The 20,269-nt window shown below is 37.5% G+C and overlaps 2 protein-coding genes across 3 annotated transcripts; one reads left to right on the top strand and one right to left on the bottom strand.

Moving 5' to 3' along the window:
* Window positions 1–1,101: 1,101 nt before the first annotated feature.
* On the top strand, window positions 1,102–7,979 carry LOC111336788 (pre-mRNA-splicing factor RBM22). 2 transcript variants are annotated; one of them, XM_022942950.2, is made up of 9 exons: window positions 1,102–1,194; window positions 1,575–1,628; window positions 3,074–3,103; window positions 3,283–3,415; window positions 3,898–3,998; window positions 4,701–4,873; window positions 5,922–6,122; window positions 6,402–6,640; window positions 6,992–7,979. In XM_022942950.2, the coding sequence occupies exons 1-9, from the start codon at window positions 1,141–1,143 to the stop codon at window positions 7,405–7,407; spliced, it is 1,401 nt and encodes a 466-aa protein (XP_022798685.2). In that variant the 5' UTR covers window positions 1,102–1,140; the 3' UTR covers window positions 7,408–7,979. The 2 variants fall into 2 exon arrangements, with proteins under 2 accessions (XP_022798685.2, XP_088611443.1); XM_088755317.1 differs by lacking the exon at window positions 1,575–1,628 and having other exon boundaries at window positions 1,126–1,194.
* A 635-nt stretch (window positions 7,980–8,614) lies between these two features.
* Window positions 8,615–20,129, bottom strand: LOC111336779 (calcium uptake protein 1, mitochondrial-like). Its single transcript, XM_022942937.2, has 11 exons — window positions 19,405–20,129; window positions 18,387–18,549; window positions 17,598–17,635; window positions 13,263–13,383; window positions 12,548–12,630; window positions 11,784–11,981; window positions 11,087–11,227; window positions 10,893–11,001; window positions 10,495–10,584; window positions 10,043–10,113; window positions 8,615–8,821 (listed from the first exon to the last, which is right to left on the bottom strand). Exons 1-11 carry the CDS (start codon window positions 19,825–19,827, stop codon window positions 8,717–8,719), a joined length of 1,542 nt encoding a protein of 513 aa, XP_022798672.2. The 5' UTR covers window positions 19,828–20,129; the 3' UTR covers window positions 8,615–8,716.
* Between the last annotated feature and the right edge of the window lie 140 nt (window positions 20,130–20,269).

A 20,269-nucleotide genomic window follows, 5' to 3' on the forward strand; every position in this document is an offset into this window, starting at 1 on the left:
CGCACTCAAGATATGACCTCGTTGAACGCATCTATTTCCGTTGCTTTTGAGTATCATCGAAACCTTAGAAGAATAGGTTACTCATCTTGCTATGATGTGGCTTGTATTAGAGAGAAGATGTACTCATTCGGAGCCTCACTCGGGTTAACCGCCTCCCGGTTAGCTCAATGGATAGAGCGCTGGACTGTTGTGCGGGAGGTCGAGGGTTCGAGCCCCGGCCGGACCAACACTCAAGGTCTTAAAATAATTGAGAAGAATTTGCTACCTTTCTATAACATCAAGAAATGGTTAGATATTCTAGTCTTCTCGGAAAGGGACGAATAAATGGAGGTCCCGTCTCCTGCAGGGCTGGGGTAGGAGACGTTAATTTCCCACACACGAGATTTACTGTGTGATGGATGTCCTCCCCTGGGGTGGGATGGGTGGGTTAGGACAGCAGGTCCACATCAGCTATTACAGCTGCCAATTAATCAACCTGCTTAAACAAATAAATGAACTTCAATAACTTCAACTTGTTTATGATTTGTAGCGCAACACAAGCAGTCACAGAGTGTTGCGTGACATACCAAAATGATGTCTTTTCTGACATCCCTACTCAGTAAATTATTATCCAAGGTCAATCGTAAAAGTACTCTGAATAAAGAAGACGAACGCAGCATGCCAGCACCCCGAAAATAATGTATACTTTGAATATGTATACGACAAGCGACAACGAGCGCAACTTTATGTTTTAGCCCGCGATATTCCAGAATACATTCGGATCCATGCAAACCCTAACTTTTTCTTGCCTAATGTTAGCAATCATTGTGAAGAACAAAAAACATAACTTTTATTCTACGTTTATATGAAAATATCAAGAAATATTTTTGTCCTCCAACTGTATGGCACGCTCACTTAATAGCGGGACCACTTACATAAAATCAAGAATAATCTTTCAAATAGAATTTAATCCATATTTATTACCCGAAATCAACGTAGTTAATATTATTGGACGATTTTTTGCGCATTAAGTGGTCATTTATGGCATAAAATGAAGTTTTATCGTTTCTCTGTGGTACCTTTTCTCTGGATTCATTGGTCTTACCCATTCCCCAAATCCAGGTTTGACTGTAGTTTCCAAGCGAGGCTAGACAATTCAACATGGCGACCTCAAAGAGTGCGAATACATACAATCGTCAAAATTGGGAAAACGCGGTGAGTGGCTTTGTTGTTGCTCTCTTGTAACTAGTTCAAAAGTATCTAGATAAAAGTTTTACAGACTTTGATATCTGCCGGATGTTGTTTTATGGCTTCTGTGGGTCCAAGTTTGCTGATCAGTAATTCACGTGCTGTCACGATGCGGCAGGTTTATACATTATACGTGAACCTATTTCTTGATCCTTATGGTAGTCTCTCCACTAGATCAGCTCTACGTTTTTCTCTATGTATCTTACATTCGTCGTTTTATCACTTCGTACTTATCAGTCACAAACAGTATCTTCGAAAGTTTCTTTTCTAGATCATGTTAATGTTATCTTGAACAATTGCTCGAGTAACATCTTTACTACCTTATCTTAAATGCTATGCCATTTCAGGAGTTTCCCATTCTTTGTCAAACATGCCTTGGCGATAATCCTTATGTGCGAATGGTAAAGTATCATTATCATGTTTTTGGGAAAGAGGATTTCATGTAATTATTAGTTGAGAGTGGTTTTCACTAATTAATTAAGACCGTAGTAGAGTTCGATTCGTAATCAAAGCAGTAGTGTTATGATTTGGGGAAAGGGACAGAACTACCGTATTTGTTCTTCTATAAGCTGAGCAATTTTTTCACAAAACGTTACCAAATCTCGAAAATTTGAGCTAGAGAATGATCCTCGGCTCATAGCTGAGTGTTTTTCCGAACAAAATTTCAAATTCGAAGGAAACATAGGAAACACGTAAGCTGAGTTACTTCAGGTAGAAATAGATAACAAAACAAGTTGAAGTTGGTCATTGACTTTTATTCATGTGGTTGCTCCTAAAGGAGCTGTTTGTTGTTTCTGGCGCATAGTAGATACGGATTACTGTTTGTCCTCAGTGTCAGTTTCGAATTCATCCTCCATCTCCTTCTCATCTGCTAGTTCTGCTGTTTCTTCCAAGGTGATTGCTTCATCTTCCATGCCGTCCAGAGCGTTTTTGATTCTGCTAGTTTTGAACATGTGTATGGATCCTGCCAAGTGTTTTGATGATTTCGAAACTGACCAATCAGAATTGCCCATTCCCATGATTGATAAACAAACTCATCACATGATACGGTTTTTAAATTTGCGATAACATAAAAAGAAAACTGAGGTTGTCTTCTCTGCTCTGTAAACCTGCAGTCAAGTAGTCTCTCATCCAGCTGCAGATATTTCAGAGTGTGACAGCCCATTGTTGTGCATTTTGCTGACATCTTGAGCTCTCTATTAAAGAGGCTCTCTTGATCTTTCCTCTGGCAGCGGACCAGAGACTCACTGATGCTGTACTCTCTAGCTATCTCGGAATTGTTTTCGACAGCAATCCTGCATTGAAACACTTTTCTGTTTTGAAACTTTTGCATTCATTTCAGTTTGTTTGAGAATGGAATTCTCTGAATATGGTCTTGGCTTTTGGCTTTTCTTTTAAGAACCTTCCCTATTAAAACAGACTAAACTTTAGGGTCTTGGCTCATAGCCGAATTTGGCTTATAGCCGAGTTTGGCTTATAGACAAAAAAATACGGTAGGACCCAAATGTATGCTGATGGGGCATATGATCATGGCTCATGATCTTGTGAAAACCAGATTTAGATTGTTTGAGTGGTTATCACCCACAATGTTTGAGAACTGGCATTAGTAATGCTGGTTCTTCCACTTCTGCTTTGGCTTCAACAGTATAGTTTCCACTGGATCAAAAGTGCTAGAGCTGAGTCAGTGGGAAATAGAGACATCCTGATTTTCTAACAACAGATATTTTGATCGCTTTACTCTACTTTTAACATATTTTTTTACATCATCAACTTGCTCAGAACTTCATTACCTAGACAGTGAATGATAATTCATTTAAGTTCACTATCTTCTTGTTATTATGTGTAGACAAGGGAAACATATGGCAGAGAATGTAAGGTGAGTTGAATTGACTTCAGCAGTCTTTTATGGAACTTTAATTCTGTAGTCAGAGTGGATTTTTCTCAACCAAATTTGTTAAAAAAGGGTGACAATGTATTTTTGCCATTTTAAACAGTGTATGAGCTTAATGATTGTAGTGGTTTTTACTCCATAGTACTTCTATATTGTTTGTTTAGATTTGTGCCCGACCATTCACAGTTTTTCGTTGGTGTCCAGGAGCACGAATGAGATTTAAGAAGACAGAAGTCTGTCAGACATGTTCAAAGCTAAAGAATGTTTGCCAAACTTGTTTACTTGATCTTGAATATGGTGAGTTTTGTTAGTAAGAAAATTGTTTATTACAACTGTATGTAGGGAGTAGTGCTTCACCAATTTACTCCAGCTCTTGTGCTCTAAAAACAGATGACCATGAGGGAAAACAAAATCTACAGTTCTGTAATGTCTTGAGATAAAATTCCTGGTAAAATACACTGTACATGTTTATTTGATCATAAAATCCCAGGTAAAATACATTGTATATGTTTATTTGATCATAAAATCCCAAGTAAAATACATTGTACATGTTTATTTGATCACAAAGAAAGAGTTCAAGTGTATCACCAATGTGAGATAGCCAGTAGTTGAACCATAGAGTTTGACTTGCAAGTAATCTTTTGTTCATTTACTCGGTATGCTGATTCAGTGTTTCATCTTATTTAGACTTCACCCAGAAAGAGGACCGAAATGTAATTTGATTGAGGGATCAATTTCTATAAACAGTTTATTTTTTCTCCTAATCCATGTCACGCCAGGTTTACCAGTACAAGTCAGGGACCATGCCCTTGGTATGAAAGACGATGTTCCTAAATCTGATGTTAATAAAGAGTATTACACTCAGAATGTAGAGAAAGAGGTATGTGGTTATAATTATGGATATTTGTTATTTACTTGCTAAATTTTGTTAGCTAGGGCTATGGTCATCCTGTGAATGTTAGCAGTGGAAACCTGTCAAGATTTCATACACTGGGTTTATCAATAAAGAAATGCACAACTTAGGGGAGCAGGGATGGTGCAGTGGTGAGAGCACTCGCCTCCCACTAGTGTGACCTGGGTTCAATTCCGGGACCTGGCATCTCATGTGGGTTGAGTTTGTTGTTGGTTCTCGTCCTTGCTCCAAAGGTTTTTCTCCGGGTCCTCCGGTTTTCCTCCCTCTGCAAAAACCAACATTCCAAATTCCAATTCAATCTGGAAACAGTGGACAAGAAGAGCCACTCAGTGGAATGTCCATAGCTAAATTATTTATTTTTATTTATTATTATTTTACAACAAACATTGTTTTCAAGTCAAGATAACAAACTGGGTTTATGCTGGTAATTTTGGCCCAAGAATGTTAAGTTCTCATCGTGTAAACCAGATTCATTTTGAAGTAATATTATCAACAAAACAAAATTAAATATACTTGTATGGAAAACCTGACCTTGTTGGATTGTAATAAAGAATCTGATAAGAATGATGTGATTCTTCTTGTCACAAACAGTGAAAAAAGATAAAATTTGAGTCTCCCACATGGAATTCCACCCTGTTCTAATGTAAAGTAATGTTGATTCATCTGTAGTTGGCAAATTCAGATGGTACCACACCTGGTGGAACTCTGGGTAAAGCCAATGCACCCAGTGACTTGCTACTGAAACTGGCTAGGACCACACCTTATTACAAAAGGAACAGACCCCACATCTGTTCATTCTGGGTAAAGGGAGAGTGTAAGCGTGGAGATGAATGCCCATATAGGTACTGAGTGACACTATTGAGATCTCAATAAAGTTATGATGTTACATTCATTTCTTACTTCCCATCAGTGGTTACCATGGCACTGGCACTATCCATGTTGCTTGCAGTGACTCTGAAAGGCCATGACACATTGCAGTTGATTTTTCTGTTGCTGTTTCTTGAATAATATCATTCCACAAAACAGGATTGGTAGCCCTGTGCCCACCTGAGACCTGGAGAGGGTGGGGAGAAGTTTTCATTTGTCCCCTATGTATTGACCTGTTTGGCATGGTTAACCCAGTGAGAATGATAAGACTTCAGCTGGTATAACTGTGAGGGTTGTCAGGGTCTCTGAGACTGCAGACCGCTCAACCAGTGTCATCATAGTGCTCACACTTTTAAAACTGTCAGGGTCTCTGAGACTGCAGACCACCCAACCACATCATAGTCCTCCAATGTTTAAAACTGTCAGTGTCTTTTGAGACTGCAGACCACCCAAACACATCATAGTGCTCCAACTTTAAAACTGTCAGTGTCCCTTGAGACTGCAGACCACTCAACCACATGATAGTGCTCCCACTTTTAAAACAGTCACGGTGTGTGAGACTGCAGACCAGCCAACCCCATCATAGTGTTCCCACTTTTAAGACAGTCACAGTCTCTGAGACTGCAGACCACCCAACCACATCATAGTGCTCCCACTTCATGACTGTTAGCATCTCTAAGACATTCAGACCACCCAACCACATCATTGTTGTAACTGTTAGTGTCTGTGAGACAGACCACACAACCACATCAAAGTGTTCCACTTTATTACTGTCAAGGTCTCCAAGACATACAGACCACCCAACCACATTATAATATTACCACTGAATGCTAAAGGATTAGTAGGAGAAAAATGTATTTTGGTCAGACTGACCAATCCTCAAAAGGAAACCTTTGTAAGCTGCATGTTAGATTTTTTTTTTTAAGTGTGTGTTTATAAATAAACACACTATGCATAAATATTTTAAAATTGCAATGTTTTTTGAAAGTGGGTGTATATAAATACAGTATATATTATTTTCAGACATGACATGCCGACAGACCCTAATGACCCTCTAGCTGATCAAAATATAAAGGATAGATACTATGGAATGAGTGATCCTGTAGCAACTCGCTTACTAAAACAGGCATCCTCAATGCCGTCCCTTGAGCCTCCTTCTGACAAGTCCATCACTACTTTATACGTTGGAGGATTAGAGGGAAAGGTGGAAGAAAGTGATTTGAGGTGAGCAAGTTGGTTCAGTTCTCACCTGTTTGAGGGTGTGAGAGTTAAAATGAAGAATGACCACATAATACAATAGGTGTGCCTGTTACACTAGGAAAAATGTTTGGCTGACTAGCATAGGATCATGGCTCACCACACAGATTTAGTTGCTCAATGCTTTGGAAACCAGGACAACCTTCTTTACATCAGAGTTATAGGTGCTTAACATAGCCAGTGAGTTCTCCAGATTATCCACATGTAGAATATCAATATTTAGTAATCTTTTTCCTTTTTTTGCAGGGACTACTTTTACCAGTTTGGTGAGCTTCGATCCATAACTATGGTTCCAAGACAAAATTGTGCATTTGTCTGTTTCACTGCACGAGCATCAGCAGAAACAGCAGCAGAGCGCTCTTTTAACAAACTCATCCTTAAAGGGCGGCGACTGAAAATCATGTGGGGCAAGTCACAAGGACAGCAACCTGCCCCTGGAAAGCAAGGAGGCACTTCTCTAGCCCCAGTGCCGGGACTGCCCGGAGGTTGGTTTTGTGTTATCCTCTTTTTCTGTTTGTCAAGTTCTCTAGTAGCCTCCTCTTTAACTTTAAACTCCTTGAATAGTAATGCAACTGCTTCTATTCAACTTTAAGCCTTTTGACCCTCAAGATCTAAAAATTAACTCTCACAGCACCTTACTTTTCTTGCAATTTTAGCTTGAAGAATTTTCTATGGAATAACACAATACCTCGTTGATGATATAAATCTTTCTTTCCATCCATTTTTAACGTACAAAAGTGTGTAGACATGGTAAGGAGAAATTCCTCTTTGGTCACTCCTTGGGGTGTAAGGGTTAGATATATCTTTTGATCTGCTTTCTCAATGTTCTTTTTTAGCTCTTCCACCACCTCCTACAGATGAGAAAAGCCAAGCAAACTTTTTCAACCTTCCTCCATCCTCAGCACCACCAGCTGCTCTCCCCTCTATACCGCCCCCCTTACCTCCTCCTCCTGGGGGGCTACCAGGCATTGCTCTTCCTCCAATGGGGCATTCTTTACCTCCACCACCAGGTGGCTACCCACCTCCTCCTCCTCCATTTGGTCATCCACCGTTCAGACCACCACCCCCCATGCCTTTTTATGGGGCACCACTCCCACCTCACATGCCTCTGCCTCCTAGACATGGAATGCCACGCCCTCCACCTGGTCCTCCTCCAATACACTATCCATCTCAGGATCCTCATCGTCTGGGTGCAGGGAAGAGTGGGGAAGGAGGTACTCGTCCACCAGCCCCTGCAGCTGCAAGCTCTTAGACTGCTTATTAGTGGAGTGGAACTACAACTTAATTTACACAGAATACTGTACCAGTGTTTGGAACAGACCACAATAAACATGCTCTAAAGGTGTACATATATCAGTACACTGGGGACACTGGAACTGTGTTGAAGCATGTGATAGTACAGGAAGAGGTCTTTGAGTTCTGGATATAGTGTATTCCCATTCTTATCTTTAAAGTAAGCATTTAAACAGTGGTGTTTCCTCACTTTTTCTCTTAAACTGAATTAAAGAATACACAGTACTGTAAATTAAAGCAGCAAGAGTGAAGGTGTAGTTAATTTCTATCTGCAGCTGTTTTGCTTTCTTAGGCTTCTATGATGTGAAAATTAGAGGGCAATCAAGGGTAACTCTGTAGCTGTCTTTATTGGCAAGAAGTAGTTTACATGTACAATTCTTTCAATGGGATTTATTTTACTCCTTACTTCCAACTTTCCACTCTATGCATCCCTTGCGAAGGTTTTTGAGTTAGCTAGGTGAGATGTTAAGATTTACTATTCAGCTCTTTGTTCAACATTTTCATTACAAGAAATATTTTTTCAAAAACTTAGTCAGGTAGATTCATTCATTCATTAGTCAGGTACCATTCCCTTGTGAAGAATTTTCCAATATGGTTGGCTTTATAATAAACTTTGTATCATTCCCACTTGAAACCAAACTCCAAGTTATATTGTAAAAAACCACACTGTACTCCAATCCGTTATGTTACCATTCTTAATATGTGTCTTCAAGGTTATTAATATCAAAATGTGCTTCATACTAGCTGTCAAAGCATGTAATCTTATTAATAATGCCATTATTTTAACTTCTCATATCTTTAAGAAAAACATCCATATTTTAGGAGGGATTTCTTCCAGGTACCTAGAAGCTATTTGAAATTAATTCAAGTCACCTTACAATCAAATGAATACACTAAATAGAAGAGTTGTACTTCTTTGTAAAGATTATTCAAATTCACTTCTTTCTATGACTTGCAAACAGTTTCATGGTGTTACATTATTTCATGCAACAAATGGGCAAACTCCCATGCCAGCTGAAAATTACTGGCCATAACGGTTAATGCTTGGAATTCAAAATCTTTACATTATTCATACAAGCCACAATTTGTCAGCTCCTTATGAACGTTATTAAAAGATGACTGTTAATGTACACCATTATTGCAGGCTAGTGCATGAACCTCACTCCTTCAATTAAATCCTTTTATTTGTAATTTACTCAATACTGAGACAAGCAGCAAATCAATTTTCATGGCAGCATTCTGATCTTTGTGTCCAACAAGATAATTTCTTAGTCCTCAGTAGATTGTTTCTTTGGATGCAGTGTGGTATATGTCAAGTGTTTTCCACAGTGCCAAATGGCCTGCATCAGTCTACTAAAACCTGTATCCTTAGGCTGAAAATCAAAAGCAAAGAGATGGCATTAACCTTAACTAGAAGTTCCAAACTTTTACGTAACCTTTAGAACTCGTTCATAATGGTGAGCATGATTGGCCTCATTCTTTATTCACAATTGTTTTGTTTTTATACAGTTGTAGAGGCCAGAAAAGCTAATTTACAAGATTAAAAAATTATACCAATTTGGCCAAGCATTTATGAGAGAAGACTATAATTTATGTACATGCCTCATCCACTTGTTTTTTTTTTTTGCTTTTTCAAATTGTTTATGAAACTTTGAGCGAGTTCACTCTAGTATAATTTGAAACTAAAAAAGAAGTGTTAACACCACAAAATATTTCTAGAATGTTGTTGGACTGCAAGGAAAGAGCCAATCAGGTTAGAGATAACAATAATTACTTTGTGGACATGGTGTCCACTTGTATGCCTTACACTTATTTGTTATCAATTGGTACACAGCTGACCTGTTAAGAATCTAGCCTGAGCTTGCAAGCAAGCCCTCATGAATAGTGCTTCACCATGAGATTTTCTTTGCATGCAGGACCCCTTGCACTCCCCGTTCCCTGAAATGTTCATTTTGCAGCACTTACTATGAGGGCCTGCTCACTGGCTAGTCATAATCAAGCCAAAGTCTTCACGATTTTCTGAAACTCACAGAAGTTTTTTTTATTTCCTTATTTTCTGAAACTATATATAGGCCATAGGCACATTTATTGCCTAAGCAAAAACAATGAAAGAAGGGGTACCAACTGACACAGTACTGAGTAGTCAGAATTAGTAAATTCAAAAGTTCAATAAATGTACAATTGTGTCTTTGTAAGGAAAATTTTATGGACAAACCTGAATAATAATTATGGCTAAGACGATAAAAATTCGATAAGGAGCTGTTGGAACTTTTTCTGGTGGTGGAGCTGAATCTTCTTATCTTCTTGTTTGATATAATTACTGATAGCATGTTAGTAATTATATCAAATGAGAAGATAAGAAGATTCAGCTCCACCACCAAAAAAGTTCCAACAGTTCTTTATCGAAAAACATCATTGGAATGGGACCAAACCAAACCCAAACAAACTTATATTCAGGATAAGAATTCTTTCGATAAAAAAAGTAATATTTTTTTGAACTCTTAACTTATTAATGATAATACTAAATGATGATAATAACAATAATGATAACAATATAATTGTAATTACTAGTAGTTATGTTCCATCTTTCTCACATTTTCTAATCCTCTGACAAGTTGATTCTTCATCACAACAATAAATTCTCTGTGACTAAGAACACCATCATCTGAAATTGCACACAAAAAAAATTGTCTGTGTCTGAATACTCAGATATAGGGCAAATCTTTTTAGTAACTCTCTGTCAAATGGAGTAATGTTTGTTTTTTGGCATCAAAATGCATATAATATTGAATACAATGGGGCATGCATACAAGGGGCAATCTTAGCCCTTGGGTAGAAAATGTCCTAAATAAAGAGGTTCAGTCAAAGAAAGGTGTGGCAACCAAAAGCAAGAGAGGATCCATGGTACCCAAAATAGATGCTACCAAGATGTGCTTTTAGTTTTTTTGTTTTTTCCTTTAATTTATTTTTTTAAATTAACACCAATAGTAATTAAATGAACATAGAGATGAGAAGTACTGTAAGTTGTAATCATTATGGTATTTACCATTTTCATCAAACATCTTGTATACAACGTCAACCACATTATCACTCAAGTTAACATCTGTCACTGTCTTTGCAACCTGCTTGAATGTTTCTGGAAAAAGAGAAAAATATTATTGACTGCCCTGTGTATCTGTCCCTTTATTCAACTGAGAGTAAGTGTGAGAGACTTATATAGTTCTCATGAACTGTACAGTTGACAAGTTTGTACTTTGAAATGCCTGATTAGCTACACTATGTTTAAATATATCATATTCATTGTTGCATCAAGTGTTGGAAGGAAGATACAGTTAGGGTACCTATGAAGATTCAAACCAGTGATCTTTCCATTCAAGTATCTGACAGCTTTATCTCTTTCAATACATATCAATCTCAACATTTAGTAATTAGCCTTAAACCTACCTGGGTCAATCGCTTTGCCTGCTGCATTGTGAAAACTCAAAGCCATATCTGCTTCAGAAATGTTTCTCATGAAGCTGAAGAATGCCAAGTAATCTTTGAATGTTATTCCCTGATGGCAAAAAATAAATTAGAGAAAAAACAATTATCTGAGACAAGTTAAGCTTAATATTAATGTTTTCCTTTCCAGACCTTACCTGAGGATTTTCTTTAAAAATTTTCTTTACTTTTCTCAAAATTTTCACTTTCTTCTTTTCATGGAAACTAGAGTAAGTAAGAAGCATGTCTGCAAACTCCCATTCTTTAATACAACCATCCTCAGGGTCATAGGAATTGAACTGAAAAGTAAAAATCAAATGTACACAGGTACAATCAAGAATGTTTTCAATAACGAGAAAAGTTTAAAAAATTTCTTTTTTAAAACTGGCAGCTTTGAAAGGCTGATCACTTGTCTTCATCATAGAAAACTGCCCACCATACATCACATGACCTGTTCCCAGGTCCCTGCAATATGTAGGAAACACATTTCTTACTTTGAACAGGTGCATCATTCATCCAATGGGAAATAACACTTTTAGTAAGTAGCATCTTGCAGCGCCAAGTTTTCAAAGAAGTCAATGAGGTTAGGACTGAAGTTTACACCACAATTAACTGTGGTTTTGCCAATCTCGTCTACATTATTTTATCAAATTAATTCTAACCAGTATATGGGTACGAAAAACTTATTCACAGGAAAACAGAAATATTTTCACAAATGAAAATGCATGAACAGCACATAAGAGCAGATGACAAAAAGACCAATTTGTATCATTTCCTGTACCTGCCATGCTTAAGCAAGAAATTAAATACAAAAACAATACTCAAGCATAACTCTACTTAGCAAAGAGTGTTTACCTCCAGATACATGACTTCTTGTTGTAAATTTCTTTGAAACTCTATGAATCTTTGCACAGTCAGCCTCTTCTTCAAATCTTTTCCAAAAAAGTACTCTTTGATACCACTGTTCACATGTGCAGATAGGACACTACCTGTCACTGCATGATCACGATGCCGCATCCCAGTTTGAGTCATGCTAAAAAGGATATTCTGAACCTGAAAATCAACAATTTAAAAACCTAGTAACTCAAAACCGAATAAATGCATAGTATGCTAAGAGGTTCTAGAGAGGATTTCAGTGCCAGACAAGGCACTGAAAACTGGATTACTCAACGTTAATGGACTGGGCATTGGGCAGAATATAAGGTGTGCACTCTTTACTTATTAGACTCATTACAACTGCACGTCTCTTTTTCACATGCAACAATGCAGAACAAATGAGGCAGAATGAAATGTATGAAGCAGATTAATCTCTAAAACAGCCTTGCAAAAACATAACTAAAAGAAGTACAGTTCACATATAATTATTGACAATTCTGCCTTACTGAATATTTTCATTAGATTAATGTCATAAAATCTAAAATCACAAAATTAATAAGAATGTATAAAGAAAAGTACAAGTGCCTGAAAAAGACAGCAAGAAGTTCAATCTTTCCGTTTTTTAATCAATGTCTCATTTAAGTATCAAGCTTAACCTCTCTAATGACTGTGATGACGATGATTATGACAATGAAGGAAACATCCAATACACTAAAAAATGCCCACCATCACAATTGTCCTACCTTTTCAAATTCCTCAGGTGAAACTTCTCCATCTCCATTCAAATCAAACATTTGGAATGCAATTTCAAACATTCTGGGTGGCACTAAATTAAACAACATACTCAGAATAAGACCTCCTATTCAAAAATGGCACCAGCCTTTAAATCAAACTAGTGCATAACTAACAAAAATTTCAATTCAAACAAACCCAAATAGATTTCCAGGGAACATACAGGAGGAACTGATTGAAGAAACAGTAAAAAAGGTGTACAACTTAGACTACAAGCAGTCTCTGCTTTTTGAGCACCTCACTCATGGAACTCACTCCAAGAGTTTCCTGCAGCATGCTATGATCCATTTTTTTTCACTGACTTTCCTTTGACTCTCACAACAGACTTAGCCAACAAGGAGGAACTACTCTTTGTCTGTATAATACAGGTGAACAAGAACTATTCTAGAAGTGACACCTAAACCCTTTCAATAACAAGAAAGAATTTCTCCTCAATATGAAATGAATACAATTACAAGCAGACAAGTGATGAGGGTAAGAAAACTAAAAATTGTAGGATTGTCGAATGATCCAATACCATATTCTCCAAACTAACATTATAAAAACTGTATGGCACAGAGTAAGGAGAGTTACTTAGGGCTAGGGTTCAATGATATCTTCAAAGTGAAAGGGTGTACTGTTACACACTGTTAAAGAAAAATGACTGATGATTTCAAGAAAACATACAGGATAAAACTGTTAGAAGAAAGATGTAGTCTGAGAAGGAAATTAGGCCATATTCTCCCATTCTCAAAAAAACACTCTCCTGGCCCAAGCGTTCAGAAAGCTCTCCTTTATACTGGTGTTTCTGAAAATTCAAAGTCAAAAGAATCATATCTTAGTGACTGTGGGATGGAAAAAAGGGAGGCAATAAAAAAAAAAGTGGGAAGGGGAGAGAAGGATGAAGAGCTATTAGTACTCGTGTCACTATATGAGTGTGACTCCTGCCTCTTCAGTCATAAAATATGTAAGTTAAAGTAGCTTTGACAAAACATGTTTATTACATATTACATGTTAATTATCTACTACCTCTTCACGGCATTAGTAATATTGCAGGAAGTTGAGGGTTGAAACTCAAAAGTGTGGTTATTTTATTAATAATTATTTAAATCTATCATAATAAAATGTATATCAAATACTTGATTTTCTTAATAAGCACCCAGTACTTATTTAAAGTTTTATGGGTGTTTATAGGAAGGAGGGCACTTAATCAAGAGGGGAACTTATTAAGTTAGCACATTAATATTACACAAAAATAAAAAAAAAAAGAAACAGATAACACACGTAAAGGAAGACCCTGCATGCAAATGGAGAATGATAGAAATAACTTGAATGGAAAAGAAACTCTTCTCCCCTACCCATTCTGTCTGTTGCAGGTTTTCCTGTTATTCCTACTATTCAAGAAAGTGAAAGAGGTAAGGGGGGAGTTATTCAAGGGGGGGGGGGAGAGCTTGTTAGAGACATGGTCTGGACATTGGGTGCTTATTCCTGGGAGGGGGCTTACTAAAGCATGGATGTTTAACCGAGGAGATATGGTATTCACTAAAAAGCTGTTGAGATAATAATGTGAGACATGACTCAGTGACTTAACATGATGAACCATCAATGCAACGATGTTACGAGAAAACCAAACAGACAAGTGGCGAGCAGACAAGACAGGCAGATAGACAGTTTGTTAGACGGACAAATAAATGGTCAGATAGTCTGGCAGATGGACAGGAAGATAAACAAATAGCCAAACAGGCAAGTAGGAAAGGGCCTGGGTGCACTTGGCTGACAAAATTTGTTGTGCTCCACTAAAAATCTCAATAAAATTTGTCTATGCCAAATTTTAATTAGTTAATCCTGGGGGAAAAAAACACAAAATATTTGTTAACGACCAAATGTCAATTAGATTCATGTACAAATTGAGCAGCACTTGGACCTGGGGATTCAGCTTAAACTTAAAAAACTTAAAACTTGGGAACAACAGTTGTATTCTTAGTATCCTGAGTATGGATTGTCATACACCATCCCATGGTACAAATCTTCAATCAGCAAAAAAATTGTACGCGATAGGTTAATGTCATTTTGGCAAGACCAAAACGTGATAAACAAAAACCAATTTGGTTTTCTGCAGGGTAGGTCAACTGTGATCCAATTACTCTCCACTTTTCATGACTTCGCCGGATCTAGGAATTCATCTGTAGCAATAGATGTTGTATTTCTTAATCTCGCAAAGGCTTTTGATAGTGTTCCACATGAACGCCTACTCATAAAGTTATATAGTCTCCGTATGGAGGGAAAACTTTTAAATCGGTTGAGGCATTTCCTCACGTGTAGAAGCCAACGAGTTGTTGTAAGAGGAACTTTTTCTGATTGGGCACCCTGTGATATCTGGTACCCCACAAGGAACTATTCTTGGTCCAAGTCTATTTTTATCAAATATAAATGATATCGTTGACTGTGTCTCTTCTAAAATTAAATTATTTGCAGATGACACAAAGATTTACAGAGAGCTTTGCAACCCTAGTCTAGATGAACAATACCTCCAAACTGATTTGAATGATCTTGGTAATTGGGTGAAAAAATGGCAACTTTGCTTCAATGAGGACAAGTTTGAAGCAATGCGAATAATGCATTCTCGTGACAAATCAATTACGAATTATAAACTAGGTATGGCCTTAAAAGATGTCAAGAGCTTTAAAGATCTTGGAATTATTATATCAAAAGATCTTACTTGGAGTGAACATATTAGTACTATGAGAATCGTGAATAAGGCAAACCAAGTCCAACGGCTCATAAAACGGATTGTTGGAACAGCTAATACGACAACTTTTTCATTGCTTTACAAAACATTGGTCAGACCACTTCTAGGGTATGCTGCTCCAGTCTGGAACCCATATCTCATGAAAGATATTTATGCAATAGAGAGCGTGCAAAGACGCATGGCAAGGTTACCTCTTAGGAAAAAAAGAGGTGATATGTCATATGAAGAGCGTTGCGACACGTTACATTGGCCATCTTTGTCCAGTCGTAGGACATATTCCTCTCTTGTTGAATGTTATAAGATTGTGTTTGGCTTATCACACTTGGATTTTGAGGAATTCTTTGAATTCGCAAAAGTCAAATCCACTAGGGTGAATCACTTGTATAAGCTTTATTGTAAATTATCTAGAATTAACTGTTTCAAATATTCTTTTTTTAACAATGTAATTAGTCATTGGAATAATTCACCTAGTAATGTTGTTGAAGCCGGTAGCCTATAACTTTTTAAATGTAAACTTAAATCCTTGTTAAAGCTATAAATTTATGGGTTTTTTTTTTTGTTTGTTGTAGTTTTTAGGAGAGTTTTATTCATAGGGTTAACCTCTTGACTCTCCCTTTCAAATTTATGTAGTTATATATGAGTTTGAATAATGTTATGTTATGACAAAATTGTTCACACGTGGCCCTTTTCAACCCCAATTGTTACCTCAACTCTATCTCTTTTGCTTTCATTAAGTTAACCTATGCAACCCCTTCCCCCCTAAACAATGTTGTATCATGATTCCATTAATTTTAGCCAATACTGAATAGCAGAGGGGGCTGTTAATGATTTATAGGGAGGTAGAAACAAGAATGTTGTTCTTCACTTAAATAGACCTCGTCTAATATGATGTGTCAACTAATTTTGACTCTGATTATTTCATCTTCACCATTTGGTTGTAAAAAAGATAAATATTTTGGCCACCTTCTGCTTGAAAGACTCACAATCAAAAAGCAAGATCAAATTATCTGGGTTGACATATTCCTTCAATCTGTGGCTTGCAAACTGAAAAATCTATCAGCTCTCATTGTCAGTACTGTAGTACTTATGCTTATTCGCAAATGTAAATGAAAGTTGAAAACTTGTACATTGGCCGCATGGCCTCAGCCAGTGAATGTATTAAGTGAGAGGTTTTCTGGAAATTACAAACAAAAGAAGGTATTAAGCTCCGAATACCTCCCCAAACAACAAATTAAAACCAAATATCGACTCACCGAACCGTTCGCTTTTAGCCAAAGAAAGGCACACTTGCTCACCTGAGCACATGGCTATCCCAGCTTAAAGGTGTCAAATGACTAACGGAATCTCCCAAGGGAGTTGGGAGTGACACTCATGCCTGACAAAAATTTTTCCTGCTCGGAGGCTGGACAAGAGCACCTTTGAAGATTGGTAAGGTTTGACAAAATTTGGCGGAATAAAAAATTATTAAGCAGTCAAATAATTTGGATATATCAACAAAGTTGAAATGGTAAATTGGCCACCGTAACGATTACAAAAGCTGATCTTTCGAGTGTTAGCCCTTCGCTCCGATGAAGGGCTAACGCTCGAAACGTCAGCTTTTGTAATGATCGTTATGGTGGCCAATTTACCATTTCAACTTTGTTGATATATCCAAATTATTTCGTTACTCCTACCGACGCAGCCCCAAACAGTTTCTTTCGAAACTATCAGCCTTTATTAAGCAGTTACTTGTCTCACTGAACTGACGACAGTTTTTTTTTTTTTTTTTTCACATAATACACAAACATTTGCCTGGTGCATCTGGGCCCAAAGTAGACAGACAAGCAGAGGGACAGCTTTTTAGATATACAGATAAATAGTCAGATAGGCTGGTAGACATACTGGAGGATAGACAGACAGAAAAACAGAGAGACAGTTTCTTAGACAGACAAATAAATAGTCAGGTAGACTGACAGACAGACAGACAGGAAGACACCCAGCCAGACAGACAGACACCCAGCCAGAAAGACAGACACCCAGCCAGAAAGACAGACAGACACCCAACCAGACAGACAGACAGACAGAGAGACAGGCGGGTAAGTAGACAGACAGGCAGACAGACAGTTTTTAAGACAAACAAATAAATAGTCACGCAGACTGGTAGATAGACTGGAAGATAAATAGTACTGGAAAAGTCAAAATTTTGCTCAATATTCTAGAAAACTACAGAACAAACATTGTTAAACTGATGTATACAGCGATGCACTCAGCTATGACTTGTCTACAGCAATTACCTCTGGATTAAATCTTTCATGTTCGTCAAGTCCCAATCCTGGAACACAAAGTATGAGTAAATGAATAAATAGATAAATAAATAAAATATTTGATACATAAAGAGATAAAGGAATCAAAAAACAACTAAATAAGCAGAGAATAACTTTAAGCAAAGGAAAAGCTACTTAATAAAGGAAAATTAGGACAGCTAGCTAAATAATACAATGCAGTAAAACCTGTATTAATGCTGTCAGCCACGGGAATGGCTCTTCATACAGGTTGGTAGGTGGATCGACCGCCTTCCAGTTAGCTCAATGGACAGAGCACTGGAATGTTGTGCAGAAGGTCAAGGGTTCAAGCCCCGCCAGACCAACACTCAAGGTCTTAAAATAATTGAGAAGAATGTGCTACCTTTCTATAACATCGAGAAATGGTTAGATATTCTAGCCTCCTCAGATAGGGACGAATAAATGGAGGTCCTGTCTCCTGCAGAGGTAGGGGTAGGAGACGTTAATTTCCCATGCATGAGATTACTGCGTGATGGATGTCCTCCCCTGGGGTGGGATGGGTGGGTTGAGGGCTGTAGGTTAGAAAACTGTAACAGGTTATTGTGCTTCCCTCTTTAAATAAAGTTAAAGTTAAAGTTGACAGCTTAATTCGGGTTTCACATAATAAACGTACTGTAAGACATAGCTTTTTATTAATACCCTTATATAACCAGTCCAAGCAGTAAGCAAAGGTTCTTTACACAACCTCCTTCCAACAAATTATATTCAATACAAATCAAGGAAAATAAAATCTTTCATTACCAGCTGGTTGAATTTTTCCTGGAGTCAATGACCTCACAAAATCCTCAGGTGTCATGAACACCTCATTGTCCCCACCAATGTGCACAACTTTTAGTGTTGCAAAGTATCTGAACACCTTGTCTGGAGTACTGTATTGTCTGATTCGATTTTCATACTCAATAATCTGAGAAACAAGAAAGAGACTTCATCACTTGACACATATGCCTTTCTCTGTCTTTAAGATTTCTAAGGCTGTAAATGGTTTGAACCAGGGGGTAACATGTGAAACGTTTCTTTTCACGTTTCTTTCAATGCGATCAGACTACACCTTCACATTTCTAAGGCTTTTACTCTTAAATTCAAAGTTCACCCATTTAATAATCAAAGTTAATCAGGGTGTGTCTAATAAGCACATGCCATCCTCCTTCACGCAGGGTTTGCAGAATGACACTTCTCCAGAATGACTTGTAATGCAGTTACCTTCTTTCCTAGCCATCTCTGTTTAGACCATATTAGTGATTTAACAACCAACTAGTTTGCTTCCTTTCAGTTGGTTTTACACATATGCCATGTTACCAGTATGTTACATATAATTTGGTTTATTTGTTCTTTTGTTGAATGGAGTTCCTGTAAACTAACTGCAGTATTTGCACTTCAATTGAAAACATAGCAGTCATGTTTATACTAATAAGACAAGTTCAGCTTGAAGTTTGGAGTTTGGTATGGTTATGGTTTCTCTATTACACAGTTTTCAATAAAACTTTAAACTGCCCTCCCTACACCCCTCCAACCGAAAAAAAAGGCCAAACGAGTTACACTGCCTGCTCGTACAAATAATCGATTTTAACATGAAAATGTATTGTTTTGTCCTTTGTGTTTAGGTATGGCACAAATATACGATGACCATAAAAAAAAAAAAAAAATTGGACGATGACCATAAGCAAATAATATTTGGACCAAGGGTAACATCAGTAAAAACAGTATATAAGCTTTTATCGTAAGTTGAAAGATGCCAAACGATCAAAGGGGCTTCTTTTACCCTCCTCTCTTTGAATCCATGTCTATCCTTCTTCCGTTTCCCTTCTGTCTCGTCCTCTCCCTTATCTTGACTTTCAACCACGTTTCTTTCAGGGTTAGAATCAATGGGAAGATTTTTCCCTTCGGCACGAGCTTGATTTAGTCTTCTGAGTAAAAAATACAGCGAACTAATCAGGCCGACAGATGATCCGATGACAAGCCCTATATTTCTCCTTTGTTTATGAAAACGTTCTTCTTTGCTTTCTTCCTGACGAGATTGCTGATTTCCCACAGCTGATGAACTGAAAAATCTTGCGGAACATCTGGTGTTTTGATGCAAGCGGCCCATAAGAAGCTTGCAGTTCCTGGATGTTGAAAAATATTTCTGAACTACTAAAAGTTCGTTGATTAAACTCCGCAAAACTGGGCGTGTACCCATCGTCATTGACTTGTGGCGATGAAAAGCGTTTCGAATTATGAAGGGAGCTATTTGTGGACAATTATAATACCAAACTAGACAGAGAGTAGATGTAATAATTGCCTACATGATCTTCTCCTAAAATTGCGGCTAGCGAGAGATTGAAACCGCTGGCCCTGAAATTGACATAAACAACAGTTCTAGCGAACACACCTTCTTCTGCTCGCTGAAATTTACCCACATTTACTTCGGCAGTTGTTTTCCAAGTGCCGTTTTAGAATATTATAATATTTTATTGCGATCCTTACAATTGTTACTACCTAATATGATGGCTTTACAGGCAAATGTCTAATCCCAAGGGGAGAGGTGGGCATAAACAACTTGTTCAATTTCAATTTTACGAAACTAACATCCTTATTCAGGCGCAACATTTTCATGCTATGGAAGTTGATAGAATGAAAAGCTAGTA

Source organism: Stylophora pistillata, chromosome 3 (genome assembly GCF_964205215.1).
Source record: "Stylophora pistillata chromosome 3, jaStyPist1.2, whole genome shotgun sequence".
NCBI lineage: Eukaryota > Metazoa > Cnidaria > Anthozoa > Scleractinia > Pocilloporidae > Stylophora > Stylophora pistillata.

What these genes read in the sequence shown, in the direction of transcription:
- LOC111336788 (XM_022942950.2), top strand. Translation starts at nt 1,141, where the DNA reads ATGGCGACCTCAAAGAGTGCGAATACATACAATCGTCAAAATTGGGAA. An exon ending in TTTACTTGATCTTGAATATG is followed by an intron (nt 3,416 to 3,897) that starts GTGAGTTTTGTT and finishes ATGTCACGCCAG; the next exon opens with GTTTACCAGTACAAGTCAGG. An exon ending in AGTGCCGGGACTGCCCGGAG is followed by an intron (nt 6,641 to 6,991) that starts GTTGGTTTTGTG and finishes GTTCTTTTTTAG; the next exon opens with CTCTTCCACCACCTCCTACA.
- LOC111336779 (XM_022942937.2), bottom strand. Translation starts at nt 19,827, where the DNA reads ATGACGATGGGTACACGCCCAGTTTTGCGGAGTTTAATCAACGAACTT. An exon ending in ATGGATTCAAAGAGAGGAGG is followed by an intron (nt 18,550 to 19,404) that starts GTAAAAGAAGCC and finishes CTTGTTTCTCAG; the next exon opens with ATTATTGAGTATGAAAATCG. An exon ending in TTTTTAAAGAAAATCCTCAG is followed by an intron (nt 11,002 to 11,086) that starts GTAAGGTCTGGA and finishes TTTTGCCATCAG; the next exon opens with GGAATAACATTCAAAGATTA.